The 19,379-nt window shown below is 38.6% G+C and overlaps 1 protein-coding gene across 1 annotated transcript; it reads right to left on the bottom strand.

Annotated features, from left to right (window-relative positions):
• Nucleotides 1-12,454: 12,454 nt before the first annotated feature.
• Nucleotides 12,455-18,963, bottom strand: LOC122756908. The gene is made up of 2 exons (XM_044007776.1): nucleotides 18,838-18,963; nucleotides 12,455-13,266 (listed from the first exon to the last, which is right to left on the bottom strand). Exons 1-2 carry the CDS (start codon nucleotides 18,856-18,858, stop codon nucleotides 12,529-12,531), a joined length of 759 nt encoding a protein of 252 aa, XP_043863711.1. The 5' UTR covers nucleotides 18,859-18,963; the 3' UTR covers nucleotides 12,455-12,528.
• Between the last annotated feature and the right edge of the window lie 416 nt (nucleotides 18,964-19,379).

The following is a 19,379-nucleotide window of genomic DNA, read 5'->3' as shown; positions in this document are numbered from 1 at the left end:
ATAGTCAATCAATAATCGCCATTTCTTTTCTTCAGTGCCCGGAAGGGCCTTGTTGGGAACTAATAAAAGTGGGCTATTATAGGTTGAAACAGACGGTTCAACAATATTCTGTTGAATTAATTTTTTACATATACAGGTTCATCGTCTTTAAGTCTCAATTTTTGTTTATAAAAGTTATTTGCTGTGATCGGTTCGGTTTGAAGTCCGAAAACATCACTATATTATTGGGTGCATATTTTCTCAATGGAAAATTCTTTAATTTGTTTAGTACGGACTCAGCTCTATCATCTTTGGAATTTTGAACTACATTGTAGTTCGAAAGTGATTAAAATTTTAGTTTATTCATGCTTACTATTTGGCATGTATTGGTTGTATTTAAGAATCGGACAAAAGCATTCTGGGCTGTTGTAATTTTGTTTGCAACATAGACACCCGGTTTAATTTCATGATTGGGAATTAAAATGTTTTCTTTGGCTGAAGACAATTTTATTTTGCGTATCACTTGGGATCTGGCTGGTAGAAGGGTTGAATTAGTACCAAAACTAAATGTTATTGGAACATAAATGGGATACGTTAGGCTTTGCGGTCTAATTATAAACCAATCCTCTGAGCTATTGTAATCTAATCTGCAATTAAATTTTTTAATTAAATCCAGACCTATTATTCCATCGCATGGGATTGCGAAATCTGAACGAAGTATTTGAAATTTATTATATTATTCCATACTTGTCTGTCTGGAGTTCAAGTGAGGATAGTCCTTTGGAATTTATTATTCCTTCTCCTATGCCTCGAATGTCTATGTTTTTATAGGTTTGGATGTCATAAAAAACATCAGAATTTTCCTTTATAATTGAAATATCTGCACCTGTGTCAATTAAAAATGTTATTTTTTTATTTGTTGCAACATTTTTAAATGACACGAAATTATTGAGACTTAAATTGACGGTAAATATTCTATTTAACCCTGAGTATCTAGAGGTGTTTGGGAGTTTCCCGAAGTTCCTTTGACATTCTTACATTATTGTTGTGGCCTCGAAACGAGTTGCAACGGCCTCTAGTGTTGCCTCTATATCGGCCTTGTCCTCTATTGTTTGTGTTAGTGTATTGGTAACCATTATTGTGGTTATTACCTCGACTATGGTAATTCCCACGGTTACCCCTGTTTCAATGGCCCGGTTTCAATGGCTCGTTTTGCAAAAATTGTTAAAAGAGCGAAGAACTTGTCGTGCAAATGTAACCCTGCATTGAACTTGCAGTTAAAAGAAAAAGTAAAAGGGTCAATACACTGACCAGAGAACACATATACTAGACATGTAGTACAAAGTTTTTCAACACTGAAAAATCTGTCTCCTAAGGCCTATCAATTTCGTATTTGCTCGGCTCTTCACTTTTTAGGTTCGGGCTACGAAAATATGCGAAAGTACAATCATTCCGCTTCATGCGCTCGACCGAGATGGTCAAATGTTGAATAAAAGATGCCTCTATGCTCAATTTTTGTTCTTGCTCTCTCGCTCTCTCTGCTCTCTGCTCTCTCAATATGTATATGTATGTATGCATGTGAGCACAAGCAGCCGCTCACGAAAATTGAAATTTCTTCGCGTTAGACTGCCGTTTCTTCCCTTACGTGAAGTGTTTTCAGAACTCTTCAAGCCGTTTGCCATGCGTTTTCGTTATTATTTGTGGGAAGGGTATGAAAGCGTTGGTGCGCATAATGAAAATGTTTTCGCGATTAGCATGCATACACACTCTTGCTACATGTACTATGAGCATTTGTATGCCTGTGTGCGAAGCTCTTGCCGCCTGTAGCAATTTTACAGTCCAGCATTTGCATTTGGTCGATCTTGTGAAGTCCTCACATACATATGTATGTATGTATGTATATACATTTGATTGTGTGTACGCGTGGGACATGAACATTGGCGTGTGCCTACCTCAACTTGGAATTGGTTGAACGATTTAGGGTTTTAATTGAAGATGCGCGCTTGTATTTAAGTACCTTTTATTTTCTATTAACAATTCATAAAAACAATTGTTTTAAATAGGAATCTGTTTAATATTATTTCACTAATTTAATAAATATAAAAATAGAAAACATTAAATTTAATATAAAGAAATCAATGAAAACAAGGATAATTTAATAAAATTAACAAGATAATTCAATAAATTTATAATTCAATAACATTAACACGATAAATTAATAATATATTTAGAAATATAAATTTCTATGTGTGTTTGCACGCACAAGCCAGTTGCGTTCAAAAATTATGACTTCTTGACGACGATGGGTTCGTTGTCATTTCCTCCATTGCCAGACTGTTGAGAGTTTACAATGATAATGTCAGATTTTAAGATTATTGTTATTATTTGTACTGTGCATAATGAGTATGTTTTAACTTACATGCATACACATCCAATTACATATGTATGTACATATGTGCGAATCTCTAGTCATGCCTCCTGTGAAAAATTTAAGTACGTATGTATGTATATTATGTATGTGCATGCATACATATGTATGTATGTATGTATGTTCTTAATACATGAACATTGGCGAATGCCTGCCAAGGGCTTTTAATTGTGCGAGCGATTTCGAATTAAATCAACAAAGGGGAGTGCTAACCGACCTTTTATTATCACTTCACTGTTTTTATACATGTATAATGGTTTTGTTGAAATGTATGTAACAGGCAGAAGGAGGCGTGGCAGACCCCACAAAGTATATATATTCTTGATCAGGGCGACGAGCTGAGTTGATTTGGCCCTGTCCGTCTGTCTGTCCGTCTGTCCGTCTGTCCGTATGTATGAACGCGTCGATTTCAGAAGATATAAGAGCTAGAGACTTCAAATTTTTTTTTAAATGTCTGTAATTACAGCGCGCATATCAAGTTTATCATTAAAAATCGATAACTCATCCCGATCTTTTTTTATCGATAAAAAACCTTATCGAAAACCGTACAACTCTAAATTCACCCCCTCACCCTCACTTTTGTAAAAAGCGTATTTCAAATACTAGAGACTTGTGCTTTGGCAATTACATGCATATTCATGTTATAATTATAATCTTAAAGTTTCATGAAGATCGTACGTCCATAAAAAAAAGTTATTAAACAATTAAGTTCTCATAGTAAGCGCACACTGCAGCCCATGCGTGTGTATGTGTTTGTGTATGTGAGTGTGTGTATGCATTTGTGTCAGTATGCGTGTGTGTGTATGTATGCCTGTGTGTGCGTACGTGCGTGTGTGTGTGTGTGCGTGTTTCTTGTGTAAGCTGAAAGACGCGAAAAATTATTGAAATATCTATTGCTCCAAGGGTTCAGGGGATCTCGTAGTCGAGCAGTCTCGACTAGAGCTTTCTTACTTGTTTACTGTTGAGAATTGTGCCAAAATTAATATAAAGTCAAATTCCCTATTGATGTATTATTTTTAATTTTCTTTTACTTATGCTGGTTTTACCAACAATTTTCTCAGTTTGCCATTTACAATTCTTTCTAATTAGAATTAAGATAAACTGATTAAGAATACATTTTCTATGCTCAAAACAAGGGTGGGTGGGAGAAAACCATTCATTATCTAAAGATGATTTTGCTGTAGCGTGCATGCAGTACAGAACAATTTTCTCTTTAATGCGAGCGATGTATGGTTTCTTTTCGAATATTTTTCTAAATGATTCGAAATGCAGCTTTAACAAATTGTAAAAATGGTCAGAAGGGGCCTTCAATTTAAGATATCTATTTATATGAAATGAAAATGAAATGAAAATTTTTATTGAGTATCAAATACTCAGAAGAACACTGCATTTCGTCTGATGATTTTAGAAGATTTGTACAAACTTCGCAATCAGTGTTTTGCAACAGTTTGTGTAGAAGATACCCAGCAAAATATCGCAATGCATTTTCATTAAAATCATTTTGAATATTGGCAATGGTTGTATCTAATGACAATTCTATTTCTATATCATCCTCTAAGGGTTCAATTTCTGTTGGAGTGTGACATGAATTACATTGTTCATGAAAAACAGATAATGGGGACCCGCTATCTTTTATGATATTGACCAATATCAAATCTTCATCTGGAATACAATTTCCAGATACCGAAGCTGATGTCAACATTTTCATGGATAGCATTTTAGATATTATTGTATTGAATTCGAATACTGTAGGATTACTATTTGTTCCTCCCCGACATCTAATCAAATAAAATAAATTCTCCAACGGGTCCTGATTTAATTTGGATGTGGCAACAAAGAAAATATCAGTGTTGTTATTCCAAATATCTTCCGCCAAAGCAATTACCGATGAGATTGTAATCAACATCCCATCAATGCAATATACTATGTGTGGATAATGCAGATTTAGGAAATAATCACGCATTTCCTGAAGATACTCATGGACATTATTATTATCCCTAAGGGCACATCTATAAGGATTGCTATCAAATAATACATGACTATTTAAGCAATCAAAAAGATTTTTAATTTTATCTATAAATATTGCCGTTGCAACTGCACTATCTTTGCAATCGGCAAACCCACCTATTTCGACAACTGTGCGTATCGCAGCAGCTACACTGTGGCTAAAGATTTGTGTGGCAAATTTCATTTTCATTTTTTCAAAGCAATTCGGACTGACATGTTTTAAGGTCAATTTCGGACATAAACGTGTTAAATTCTTGGTCTCAGTTTCATATAATCTTCTAATTATTCCCCATGAAACTGTACCTTCTGGTGCTAAAATATTATTATTTAAAAGAATATTTCTAAGGGATTTTACAAGATGCGGTGCATCGAATATCGCAAAAATTTTTTCACCATTAACCTCAAAGCTATGATTGTTTAAATCAATACCCCATCTATTAAACACTGCTCTATTATTGGATCCCTGATCGCAAACATCGGCTTTGACATTAAGCCCCAATGCTTGCGATAGTCCTATATTTTCTTCAAATTTCTTTTTTAGGTCAGTATGATTTATGCCACGGGCTGAAACCGTATAGCTTAAAACATACTTCCAATTGTCAAACAGCCCCCTAACAAGGAAAACACAGACTTGCTGTCCTAAAAACTTAGTCCTTTTTATGCCATCGTTTTCAAATCCCTGTATCTCGTTAAGAGATGAATTATACTGAAGACCTCTCTTTACTTTAATTTCATCGCAAACTAATACGGTATATTTTTCCTTGGCGCTCATTTTTCCGACAATGTCCTTCAAGTTTTCTAATAGCTCTGGATTAAATCCAGGAACTAAATTTTTTAAAATCGCCCAGCGATTTAATTGTTTCTTACACGGGAGTCTTAAATTAAGAACATCCCTAAGGTAATCATATGCCCTAGCTGAGTAGAAATGCATATTTTGCGAAATTACTCTTTCAGCGCTGTTATAAACCTGACTTTTTTTTTAAAAGCATTTTACATAAGACCTTTGATTGGTCTGAAACATGAGGTAAATTGTTAATTGTCGTGAAGATATTAACATGCTTTTTCTCCTTTCTGGCTCTTTGGTAAATGTTTCTTTGCCTATGAGCATTTCTTGAAAATGAATACATTTTTTCAAATTATAATTCTCTTTCTGAACATTCTGAAGAGCTACTTTCATTTCCTAATATTTTTTACGATAATATACCTCATTTTGGTTTCTTTTCAAACAATTTGAACAAAAAGAAGACCTACCAGCGCTTAAATCTTGCCACAATTGATTTTGTAAACTATTGTCAAAGCTCAGAAAATTCTCTAAATTTTCTTCCCCGTCACTTTGAGTTTGAATGTTGCTGCTCTGATGCTGCTGTTCTGTGTCAGATGGCTTCATAAAGTCATCCACTACTTTATTTAAGCATTTCTTTTGATAGCTATAAGGAGTAATAGCTTCCTCCTGTATGTCCAATGAATAAATTTCATCACTTACGTCAGCATTATTATTTGAAATCAAATTTGAATTGCCCAAATGTAAAGTTGGAACTGCATTGGCTCTTAAATAAAGTTTCCCAATATATTTTCGTTCAAAATGCCTGTTGCATATTCTAGCCCTTTTCCGGTCGAAATTATTAGGTAAATTGCATGCTATAATCCACTTGTTTAAATAAAACTCTTTAGACGGAAACGCAAATAAGTTAACCGGAAAATGAATGGAACTGTTCCTATAACTCGCACCACACGTTTCAATAATGCATTTCCCGCCATTTCTCTGTGAACATTTTTTGACACCAACGGTTGATTTTTTTTATAGCACTTGTTTCAGCCATAGTTTAAAAAAAAACTTATATAAATTTTGGCAGAATTAACAATAGAAAACACTGAAGTGATAATAAAAGGTCGGTTAGCACTCCCCTTTGCAGATTTAATTCGAAATCGCTCGCACAATTAAAAGCCCGTGGCAGGCACACGCCAATGTTCACGTATTGTGAACATACACACTTACAATATACCACAGGAAGTAAGAAATTCTTACTAAGAATCGTTTCCCACACTAACACATACATAATGGAAAATACATATAAAACGGGACTACAAGGGACATTTGACGAACGTATTGAGAGAGAATTGAGTTTCGCGACGCACGCAGACAAAAGCCCATACTATAAATGTGTGTGTGTGCATGCTCGTTGCGAAAATGTATTCTTTATGTGTACAACAGGCAGCAAGAGCTTCCCTCACTATCATACATTTGGTCATACATGTACTAAGTGTGCAAGTGTGTGTGCATGCTCGTCGCGAAATCATATTCTTTGTGCGCATCAAAACTTTCATACCCTTCCCACGAATATCCATCGAAACGCTACATTTTGTTTGCATGGGCGTGGCAAACGCTTTTAAAATTTCGGTGTAACCTTCACTCAAAAGGGGGATCGTCGCGAACAAATTTCATTTTTGTGCGATGCTGAGCTTGATGATTTGAGAGCCCATAGAGAGAGAGAGAGAGAGAGAGAAGGACAAAAAACGCAGAGCGCATAGAACGGGCTGGCGAGTAACTCATACACATATGTATGTACATACATGTATGTACATATATGTGTGTGGTATAGTGACTGGGTAACTCGCGCTTATCTTTAAGCACCTGATTTTATTTCAATAACTGTGGGTTTGCCTATCAGAATGCATTTTTAAAGATTAAACTCAGTGGGAAAAATGGGATAAAATTTTCGATCCCCTGTACCCGTTCATATATGTACATACATATACCGGTGCATGCAAGTAAAAAAACGTATCAAAAGTAATGGGAAGTGCACCTGTCACTTTAGTTGGTCCGCTATTTAAATATAAACGCGCCTCTTCAATTAAAACCCCAAATCGTTCACACCATTAAAAGTTGAGGTAGGCACACGCCAATGTTCATCTCCCAAGCATACAAACAAAGATATACACACACGCACATGTAAAGGCACATAGGCATACAAATGCTTCTACAAGTGATATCCCATAATTGTGAACAGCACATCCCATGCGTACACACAATCAAATGTATATACATACATACATACATAATAACGAAAACGCATGGCAAACGGCTTGAAGAGTTCGGAATACACTTCACGTAAGAGAAGAAACGGCAGTCTAACGCGAAGAAATTTGAGAGAGCAGAGAGCGAGAGAGCAAGAACAAAAATTTAGCATAGAGGCATATTTTATTCAACATTTGACCATCTCGGTCGAGCGCATGAAGCGGAATGATTGTACTTTCGCATATTTTCGTAGCCCGAACCTAAAAAGTGAAGAGCCGTAAAACGATTGAAATCAAAATGAATATTGGAAAGAAAGGTATGTTATTTTATTATACGTGTTTAAAAACTTGTTTAAAAACATTATATTTACTAATAAATCGTTTGTTTTGTCAGTGTCTCCATATGTGTTTTGTCGTCTATATTAATGATTTTCAGATAAAGTTTTAATTGTGATCCCCCCTTCACCCCCTCTAGCGACTTTTTTTATGGTATTTATTGATCTTTTAAGATTATAAAACTTTTAAATTTGGCTGCCAGAATCTGCCAGGCTTCGTGGTAAAATTCGCAGAACATAGCCTCAAATTTAGACTTTTTTAAGGTTATGTGAATGCTTTGTTGTTTTGATTGTGCTGTTGAGTTATAAATGTTTGTAGATATGTGCCGTACTGTCCATTTTGTATTATTTTAACGATGCTTTAATTTGAATCGGATTGTTTTATTTAAATTTTTGCGCTAGGCACTTCTGTTCACTGCGAATTTAAACGCATGTATTTGTTTGATTTGTGGTGCGCTGAATCCGGATCAAATGAAGAGAAACGCGCAAAGGCTTGCGGTCTGTTTCACCGTAATATTGAAAGCAAAGGGTGCAAGTTTGACCCGACTAATTTGAATAATTTTCAATTGCATCGGGCTATAAAATTAATCGCGCTAGGTACAGCTAATGAACTAATAACTGCCTATCCTTGGTATTATTTGCCTGCTACGATACATAAATTCTTAATTCATGGTGCTGCTGTTATAGAGAATGCTTTATTATCGATTGGCGAGCTTTCAAAGGAAGCTGCTGAATCTAATAATAAAGAAATTAGGAAATGTAGACTTCAGGACAGTCGAAAGGTCTCACGCACTTTAACAAACACAGATGTTGTGAATACCTTACTCTTACGATCAGATTCATTTATAACAGGTCAAAGACAGCTCCCCAAGAGAGAAAAGTCGATTTTATTACCATCTGTGCATGAATTATTAGACAATTCATTTTATTTGATGTTATTATTATTTATTTTGTATTATCCAATTGTTATTATTTTTTTTAAGTATATATTTTTAATTTTTAATCATTAATATATTTAATAAACTGATACCAGCATTTTTGTTTATATATTTATTTTTTTATATTATTATTATTATTTTTTTTTTTTGCTGGGAATCAACTTTATATTAGCATTGGTGCAAAATTTCAGCCCTCTATCTCTGTAAAAAGTAATTATGGCCGCTGCTTCATACAAGCGGAACCAGTGTGCATTGTGTCTTGCGATATCTTTATATAAATTTCGGACACATGAAAAGTAGCAGGCGTGTTTAAGATATTTGGTACAAATATATCTAATTTGTGCCTATCCGAGATGTATAAAAGGTTTTCTCTTAGTCTTTTAAGTACATCAGTCGCCTGCGTGTGATGCAGTTGCGTAAGTCTTGGGATATTCTCACAAATTATCTGACGAATATTATTATAAATTTCTATTAAATTTTGAACGTGTTTTATTTTAGTTTGATTCGTTATTGGGGCGCTCTAATTGAGGCACTTAAACGATTTGTCAAAGTCTACACGATGCTGTTTGATGTTGGTCAAAATTTCTGACCATTCCATCAATTATAGTTCGTGGTTGTGTAAGTTAATAATTAATATACTCGGACTATTCACTTGTGATCTCTGCACGAAGTTAAATCAGCGAAATAGAATTATTACTTGTTCGTTTATTGGTCAAATCCGTACTGAAATATAAATGACAAAATATTCTTAACATAAGCTAGCCCTGACCTATAATCGCTGTATCAGCAATTATGCTGAATGGATTATGTTTCAACGTCGCGACGGCGTATGGAATGTTGACGGCAACGTATTGTGGAGTTTGGTATAATTGGCATTAAACATTGCTGCAACTTTCCTGATCGTGCAGAACTGCAGTCGTTGACTTTGTCTGACCGGATGTGTTAACTCCTCCCTCACTAGCTTGAAGATCGTCCTCGGTTTTCCCCAAAGTGTCGATGACAGCTCGTATTGAGTTTTGTTGTTTATTCTCTTTGCAATTTTGATGAACCTTGAAGACGACGAGACCGATGATCAGAGTGACAAGAGATGCTGCAAACATCATAGGCCATATTGACAGTTTTTTCCGATGTTGCCAATATATTGAAGATTCTCAAAGTTCAGCCTCTGAAGATAGGGCATGCTTAAAATCTCTCGGTGGCCAGTTATGTTTAGGATTGCCGATATTGCTGGGCCTGGATGACGCCTGAGTATGTTTTCGGTATTTTCAAAGAGAGACCCATTCACGTAGATTTCGTCATCAAACGTCAGCAAGTGTGTGCCGTGGATGACTCTATATGTGTTGCTATTCATCTGTATTGTAGCTGTAGCTTCGTTGATAACGATGATACCATCGTCAATTACCATCAGCGGCTGTAGGTGGCTGGGACGAGTCCTACAGTGTGCTATACCTCCAGAATATAGTTGCTGCGCACATGTTGTTGATTTCAGCTGTTTGCAGAATGTAGAGGTGAGAGTAGCGGTGCAGTTTCCAATTGCTAAGATATTGTTACCACAATCTGCGACGTTGTTATTTTCTTCGAGGTCAAATATCGTTCCATTATGTTGAACGGGGAATATGGTTATTTTCTTACATATTACGCTAGGATTTGGGTACTTGATAAGAAAGTGTACAAAATTATGATCTAAAAAGACTTTTACATAGGCTATTTCAATTAATGCTGTTATAGTTAATTCTGTAGAGTGCTCATTTAAAATTTGACTTAGGTCATTAGAGTCAAGAATTGTTGGGTTTATAATTTGAATCTTTGCGAGCGTAATAGACAACATTAATGTTTCGAGTTCAGAGATTACAATTCTATTTCTTGTGAGTAATGCTTAATAGAGGTTTCTGTATCGATCTGTTTCCCTTTTGCAAATCTAATTATTTTATTTACGGATTCTGTTAAGTTATTAATCTTTTCTTGTACTTTTGTATTTATAACTGCCTGTTGTTCAATTGATTCAGTTAGGTTTTGCTGGTGAAATTTCAGATTTTCGAAGTCATCAAAGTCAGGAGTTCCTGCTATCTGCTGATCCTAAAATGACCTAAGTCTGATTCAAGAATTTGTCTCATATGAGACTGTGGGAAATGTTTCATAAGTGAATTAGTTTCCTCGGCAATCTCCGAGTAAATTGTGAGATTAGAAGAATGTCTTAAAATTTAAAAATTTTCCCAAATAACTACGTTTCCGTCCATGATGGGAATATAATCCGAGCTCGAGTAATTGATAATCTTTCCAGCTGCTGCTGCTACTAGAAGTAGAAGGCGAAGAATTCAAACCCTAGTAAAGATAGGATACAGAGCAGAATAAGTACTGGAAGGATAATTATTTTGTTCTTATCTTATGTTATCCTTGTGTACCTCCCTCCCCTTTATAAGAACCGTTGACCCCACATCGGCTTGTTCAATGACTTCCTCAAACAAAGGAGTTAGCTTGTTACCAAGTCTTTTATTTGATTTCATAAGTACTTTGTCGCCTATTTGAAAAGTTCTATTTCTTCTGTCCGCGTTTTGTCTTTTCAGTAGCAGATCTTGCGCTTTAGATATTTTTAGACTCATTCACGAAAGTGAAATGAGTATATTGGTTTTGTGCAATGTCCGTCTTGCTGTCCGTATGAACGCAATCTATTTTGGCGCTATTGAAGCTAGAGACTTGAAATTTGGAACACATAATCGTGTATATCTCCGATTTATAAAGTGTTAAAATTTTCCCGATCCGCCCACTAGGGGGTATATCGGAAATGCGTGGCCGGTGCAGGTTTCGCACAGGCTTTTTTTCGTAGACATGATTATGTCCGCTGTTGCTGCGGCTCATTGCTGTTGTTGTTATTCTGTTTTGTTGTTGTTGCTGTTGCTGCTGTCGCTGTTGTTGTTGTTGTTGTTATTGCTGCAGTTGCTGCTGTTTTTGCTGTCGCTGTTCCTTGAGAATTTGCTGTCGGCTATTTTGTCCGCCTCGAACAGCCAAAAAGTATGCAGCCACGTAAAATGCACAAAAGTGACACTTGCCACGGTCGCCATGTAAACAACGTTTTTAATTGAAAGGCATGTACTCTTTGGTTTGAGTTCTGGACAGCGAATGCTCTCCGTATTTTATTCAATAAATGTCTTAGCCTAAAATACATAAAGTCTACATAAATTCTGTCGCTAGAAGCAGTGGCAGAATGGGAGTATATAGCATTCCGTATGTGTATATATGTTTGTATGTACATGCAGAAGGCATATACATTTTAGCGTTTAAGCTACGGCGTGGACGAGAACGTAATAATGCTTACGTTGCAGATTCCATGCTGCAGGCCGGTTTATTCATAAGTGACCGATCATATTACGGCACTTATATACAGCTTGTCCTTCCAAAAGGAGTCTGGTCCTTCGATGGCCAGTGTATAATATTTATAAAAAAAAGTAGACAGCAACTTGCGGTCTCTCTGAAATATACGAAGTGCTGGCACCGGTGTTCAATTTTGTACTGAATTTATTAAATTTAACATGAACGCAAGCGCAGCTTGCACAGTAGAGAGCGCACCTATGCGCATCTAACAGCGAGCAGCGAGAGAGCGATCTTTTGGAGAGCGACACTCCCGTGCTAGCGCGTACAATAACAACTTCTCTGTACAGTGGTTCAGCTTCAAGTACTTAACCTATACAATTTCGATAATAATTCAATTAATAATTCATAATAATTCAATTTCTTATAATAATATATAATAATATTTCAGAAGGCAAATATCCAAATGCCTTAACATCGGCCGCGTTGAAAGGCCGCAGGGCTTCAATAACATGGTGTATTAGTGGAGTGGCAGTGGTGCAACGCGATGAATTGCCCTTTTATATGTGCCATTTTTTGTCTTAACGACAATTACGCGCACTCTACCATCTCCTCCGACTATGGCTTCCGTCACCACGCCTAGCATCCACTGTTGTGGAGGAGCGTTGTCCTCTCCCACGAGCACGACTGCTCCGACCTGTATGTTCTGTCTCTCCTTCGTCCATTTTGACTTCTGCTGCAGGCTGAGCAGGTAGTCCCTTGACCAGTCGTTCCAAAATCGACGCTTGATGTTGGATGTCAGCTGCCATCTTTTAATAGTGTCAGCTTGACGTCGTCGACTGGCTCTGTGGACGCGATTGGCAGCGGCACGAGCGTTGCTCCTATCAGGAAGTGCCCTGGCGTGAGCACTTCGCCGTCGTTGGGGTTGCTGCTGGGAGCGACCATTGGCCGCGAATTGAGCACGGCCTCGACCTCGACCAGCACGGTGGCCACCTCGTCTTGCCGTAATCGAGCGCTGCCCATCGCTTTCAGCAGCAAACCTTTGGCGGATTTCACCGCCGCTTCCCAAAGGCCGCCAAAATGCGGCGCTCGAGGAGGGATGAATACAAACTCCATGCCCCGCTCCGCAGCAAACATTTCCATGTCCGCTGTGTTGCCATGGAACGTAGCTTTGAGGTCCAGCGTGCGTGCAGCACCCACGAAATTGGTGGCATTGTCGCAGTACAGCTTCCGGACAAGCCCACGTCGACCAACGAACCTGGATAAACACATTAGAAATGAATTTGTGGTTAAATCGGTGACTAATTCAAGATGCACTGCCTTCGAAGTAAAGCAAACAAATATGGCAATATACATTTTGACTGGCGATTTGCCCCGAATTCCCAGCGAAACTAGTATTGGACCGCAAAAGTCCACTCCACTGATCTCAAATGGCCTATTTCCATGTAAGCGATCAGCGGGAAGATTGCCCATTATTTGGGATAAGAGTTTCGGCTTGTAGCGAAAACAATGTACACATTTTCGGACTACTGCACTGCAAGCCTGTCGAGCATTGACCAGCCAAACCTGCTGACGAAGCAGGCCCATTAGTACTAGGGGATTGGCGTGGCAATGAGAGTGATGCAAATGCTCCAAATAAAGCGTTACGAAACGACATTTTTTTGGAAGCAACAATGGGAATTTGGCATTATGTGCTAATGGTGCCTTCAATAAACGACCTCCTACTCGTAGCAACCATAACATACGCCTGCCATGCTGATGTGGGTGCAAAAATGGTGTCAGTTTTTGCAATGACGGTTGCAACACGACTGACTTCTTTATTTTCTTTATTTCTTCGCTGAATTCAATGTGTTGAATTACAGATATAACTGCAAGGAATGCGAAGCTTAACTCAGAAGCTGTAGGAACAAGTGAAGAATGACTTTCTTGTTTTCCATTGATAAAGCGGAACATATAGGCAACGATGCGGATTAGCTTAGAAAATGATGACGTTGACTCAATAAGATGTACGATAGGATTTGCTACCTCATCGACCGCGATCATAGTAATTGCAGTTCTACGCTTCTCTAGCAGCTCTAACTCCTTTGATAGGGTGATTTGTGGGTTGGCTGGCCACCATGTGTCAGAGAGCTTTAAAAATCCTGGTCCGCAAAACCACAATGATGTTTTAAGCTCCTCAACTGAACATCCCCGAGATACAATATCTGCTGGGTTGTCTTTCGTTGGTACATGACGCCAAGATACATTAGTTGTCAACTCTTGGATGGTTGCAACGCGATTAGCAACGAATGTGTTCAAGCTAGATGAATGCATTCGCAGCCAATGAAGCACCACCTCAGAGTCTGACCAAAATGTGACTTGATTAATAGGACAATCAAGTACTTTCCTTACCGCATCCCATAAGGTAGCTAACAATTCTGCAGCACACAACTCCAGCCGCGGAACAGATTTTGTTTTCAAGGGCGCTACCTTAGATTTAGCGACTAGCAGCCTGGTAGTGATACCCTTATCTGTTTGCATTCTTACGTATAAACAACAACCGTAAGCTCTCGTTGAGGCATCAGCAAATCCATGGATTTGACATCCTTTCGATTTAAGTGTGCCAACGTAACGAGGTATATGCAACGAGTTTAGATTTGAGAAACAGCTAGTTACTGCCTCAAATTCTTGCCTCATTTGAACAGGCAATTGGTCATCCCACCCAAGTTTGTGCAACCACATTTCCTGTAAAAGGACCTTCGCACGAGTTACGATCGGACTTAACAAACCTAAGGGGTCGTATAACCTTGCTACAAATGACAAAACGGATCTTTTGGTCTGTTGAACTTCTACTGGACAGTTCATGGAATATCTAAAGCTGTCATTCATTGGATTCCAAATTAATCCCAATGTTTTTGTGTCCTCTTGATGACCAATAACTATATCGTTTCTAGCTGGTTGTGCTGCGAGTTGTTTACAATTGGACGACCATTTTGTGAGAGGAAATCCAAACTTTTGAAGAATTGCGATCAAGTCTCGATGCAACAAGCACAATTCTTCGACGCTATCTGCTCCTGTCAACAGGTCATCAACATAGAAATCTCGGGCTAACGATCTTGTAGCAGCTGGATGAGTGGAAGCATGCAAGTCGCTTAGATGTTTTAAACATCGAATTGCTAAGAATGGAGCAGTCGCTGTCCCGTACGTTACTGTGTTTAATCGAAAGATTTGTAACGGATCAGTGGGCGTTTCCCTCCACACAATAAGTTGAAAGTTGCGGTGGGACTCGTCAAGTTCAATTTGACGGTACATTTTAGCGATGTCTGCTGTAGCAGCCCAAGGACGAAGTCGAAATCTTAGCAAAGTCTCCCATAACTGCGGCTGGATGGTCGGACCCACCATGAGTAGATCATTCAGCGACAATTGAGAGGAGGACTTGCTAGAGGCATCAAACACTACTCGAAGTTTAGTGGATGCGCTGTGCGGTCTTAGCACGCATTGATATGGGATGAAATAATGCGGCTCTCTCGGAATTTGATTGTTAGTTGGGCTCATGTGACCCAAGGCCAAGTATTCTTTCATAAAGTCAATATACATTGGCCGAATGTCTTCTTGCTTGCTCATTCTTCTTTCCAAGGCCAGAAATCGTCGCTTGGCTGTGTCGTAAGACGTACCAAGACAATGTGGGCTTGATTTGAATGGCAGCGACACTCTGAAACGACCCGAGGTAGTTTGGCCAATAGTCTCCACAAATGACTTCTCGCACAGTTGTTGCTCTGGGGTATACAAATTCGAATTAATTGTATTTGGCTTTTCTTCCAACTCCCAGAACTTGCGAACTATTGAATCTATAGCTATGTCGTCGTTTACGACGCTAATGAAAGTCGACGAACTAGTAGCTGCATTCAATGTTCGGCAGCGACCAGATACAATCCAACCAAAGGCAGTCAATTGCAATGTTGGGTTGTTATCGGATCCTTTTATTTTGCCTTCTCTTAATATATCAAAAAAGATATCAGCACCGAGCAACAAATCAATACGTTGCGGCTTGTGGAATTGAGGATCAGCTAATTGTACATTATCAGGTACCTTGATCTCTTCAGTGTGCTTCTCTGGTTGATACGACGAAATGGAACGTAACACACCAAAGTCTGTTCGGATTTCTATGTCGTCCGTTCGGGACGCTATCGAAGTTTGAACGCTGTGCCGAACAGATGACTGACAATTAGCAATGCCCAACAATTGAATCCCAGATCTTTGCCGTTTTAATTTCAACTGTTTTGCCAGTTCTTCAGTTATGAAATTTACTTGCGAGCCGGAATCTAATAAAGCTCTAGCTAAGTGATAAGATCCAGATTGATCTTTTATCTTCACAACTGCAGTTGCCAAAAGAACTTGATCAGAGGCTATCCGTGCGTGATTTACAGATGAAATCTGTGACGAAGTGACACGAGGGACTGCTGATACAACTGCTGAGCTACTTTGAGCCGCTTCAGAGCTGTATCTATGCAGTATGGTATGGTGCGGCTTAGAGCACACACGACAGTGGGCTGATTTGCAAGCAGCCACTGAGTGTCCTGTTCGCAAACAATTTATACAGAGCGGATAGCTCTTTGCGAACGTAAAACGTTTCTGGCAAGGTATTGCTGCGAACGACGAGCACGAGTGAATGAAGTGATCGTTCTTTTTACAAAACACGCATTTGGGACTCTGCGGCTCACTTGGCAGAGCGACAGCTAGAGAAGTTTTCCCAATTCTTTTCTTATTATCCTGAGCTACCTTACGACGTGGACCAGATGAGTCTTCAGCACTTAAATGCTGATACCGTCTGTTCAAGGCAGCTTCACAATCTTGCCACAATGGAAGCTTATTGTAGTCAAGATTCTCTTCCCACCTAGAGCGCGTGCCAGCGTCCACTTTCATCATTACCAAATGGATGAGCATGGCATTCGAAATCTGCTTATCAGATCCTAGCGATAAAAGAGATTCGTAAATGGCACGGACTGAGTCTATCAGCATGCGCAAAGATGATGCTGACGGTTCGGACATGTGTGGGAGATCAAATAGTTTTGAAATGCTGTTAAAAAATATGAGACACTGATTGTCGTACACATTTTTTAAAGCAGCTAACGCTTTTGGATAATTTGCATCTGTCACCTGATATGCCTTGACAGTGCCTAATGCTTCTTTGTCCAAGCATGACAACAAGTGGTTAAACTTTTCTATATTTGATAACCCTGGCTCGTTGTCGACTAAACTCTCAAAAGTCCAATGAAATTCTTATATTCCGAATATTCTCCACTAAACTTTGGCAGCTTTATATTCGGTAGATTCCTAGAATGTGACACTGAGCTAATCATTGTAGAGTTAGCGGGACTCTCACTTTTAGGTTGGCTATCACTACCTCGCTTCATAAGAAGTGCCTTTGTCGATACACACAAATCTTCTAACGTTGACCGAGGCACTAAATCTGCGTTAATGTCGTCCAACTCTTGTTGTGTCTTAAAGGCCTTTTCTATGTAGCGGTTCAATATCTCAAGTCGACATTCAATTTCAAATGGCTCTACTGGTTTAGTGTAATCTTTTAATGATTTATTAATGCGTGTTATGTCGTTTGTAACATTTTTGTAAACGGCCAACAGAGCTTCGACACGCTCTGATGATGACTCGTCCATAGACCTATTCTTTCCTCGCTTGTTAGTCATGATGCTATAAGTGATGCTCAGTTGAAACCAATTTCAATCGAAACAAATAAAAGTTCACTTAATGTATGACAACAAGCGAAGAGCAATTCAAGAATGTTAACAAATGCGCGCGATCGTAATAAATCTCAATATATTACGCTGGCAGTGTTAAACTATACTTGAGTGACTGTTACGATATAGCGAAGACAACAACCAAAATGTTGAGTGACTATTTGGGCAAGTGGTCTATTGAGTTATATTTGACTGTTGAGCGACTGAGTGCAATGCATTCATAAGCGAGAGCGCGCCGGTATGAATGCCAAAATATAATTGCAGATCGAGCTCATACAATGAGCGCAAAGCGAGAGTGCAAGTTTTGAGCGAAAATATATCCAAGTGACGAGCGCACGTTTTGAGCGCAAAGCGAGAGCGCTGCTGCGTGTGCAAGCGTGGGTGCAAACGATATTGCAAGTGAGTATGCAATGAGCGCAAAGTGAGCGCGCACTAATATGTGCAAGCGAGACAGTAAAACGAGAGCGCAACTATAAGTGCAAGCGCGAGTGCAAACGATATTGCAAGCGCGCATGCAAATGATGAGCGTAAATTAAAGCGAAATTTGCTGTGTAAGCGCGAGTGCAAACGATATAGCAAGTGAGTATGCACTGAGCGCAAAGTGAGCGCGCACTAATATGTGCAAGCGAGACAGTAAAACGAGAGCGCAACTATAAGTGCAAGCGCGAGTGCAAACGATATTGCAAGCGCGCATGCAAATGAAGAGCGTAAATTAAGAGCGCAATTATCTGTGCAAGCGAGAACGAACTTTTATGTGCGAGCGAGAGCGAGCTGTGAGCGCAAGCGCAAAACGAAAGTGCGAGACGAAAATGAGCAAAAAAAACTGTAACACACTAGCGGCGCCAAAGAAAACTTGGATTATGCGAGGCAATAGAGATTGAATTATTTGCAGATCAAAGGTCAATATGCACCTTATTATTATTTTTATTTATTTTTTTTTTTTTTTAAATTTCAATTTGAAATAAGCTCAACACAATGTACATAGGCGTAGATTGTACATACATTAATATTTTGTATGTCTCAAGTAATGCATTTATTTATTTATGGCTTGCATTACTTGGTCATCTATGTGCTCTATGTATTTATGTACTTCCCTGATTATCCACAAAATCCATAATCCAGCTTCCTTCAATTCCAGAGAGTGTCCACCCGGGGGCGCCAAAAATGTCCTTCCAAAAGGAGTCTGGTCCTTCGATGGCCAGTGTATAATATTTATAAAAAAAGTAGACAGCAACTTGCGGTCTCTCTGAAATATACGAAGTGCTGGCACCGGTGTTCAATTTTGTACTGAATTTATTAAATTTAACATGAACGCAAGCGCAGCTTGCACAGTAGAGAGCGCACCTATGCGCATCTAACAGCGAGCAGCGAGAGAGCGATCTTTTGGAGAGCGACACTCCCGTGCTAGCGCGTACAATAACAACTTCTCTGTACAGTGGTTCAGCTTCAAGTACTTAACCTATACAATTTCGATAATAATTCAATTAATAATTCATAATAATTCAATTTCTTATAATAATATATAATAATATTTCAGAAGGCAAATATCCAAATGCCTTAACACAGCTGTTATAATATAAAAGAAGCAAAAAAGTGTTGCTATGTTGTGAGCATGATACTCTTACTTATGTTGGGC

The sequence above is a fragment of the Drosophila mojavensis genome, unplaced genomic scaffold, assembly GCF_018153725.1.
Source record: "Drosophila mojavensis isolate 15081-1352.22 unplaced genomic scaffold, ASM1815372v1 contig_108, whole genome shotgun sequence".
In the NCBI taxonomy this organism is placed as follows: Eukaryota; Metazoa; Arthropoda; class Insecta; order Diptera; family Drosophilidae; genus Drosophila; species Drosophila mojavensis.
The sequence above is the reverse complement of the archived record's forward strand: the minus strand, read 5'-3'. Positions and strand labels throughout refer to the sequence as shown.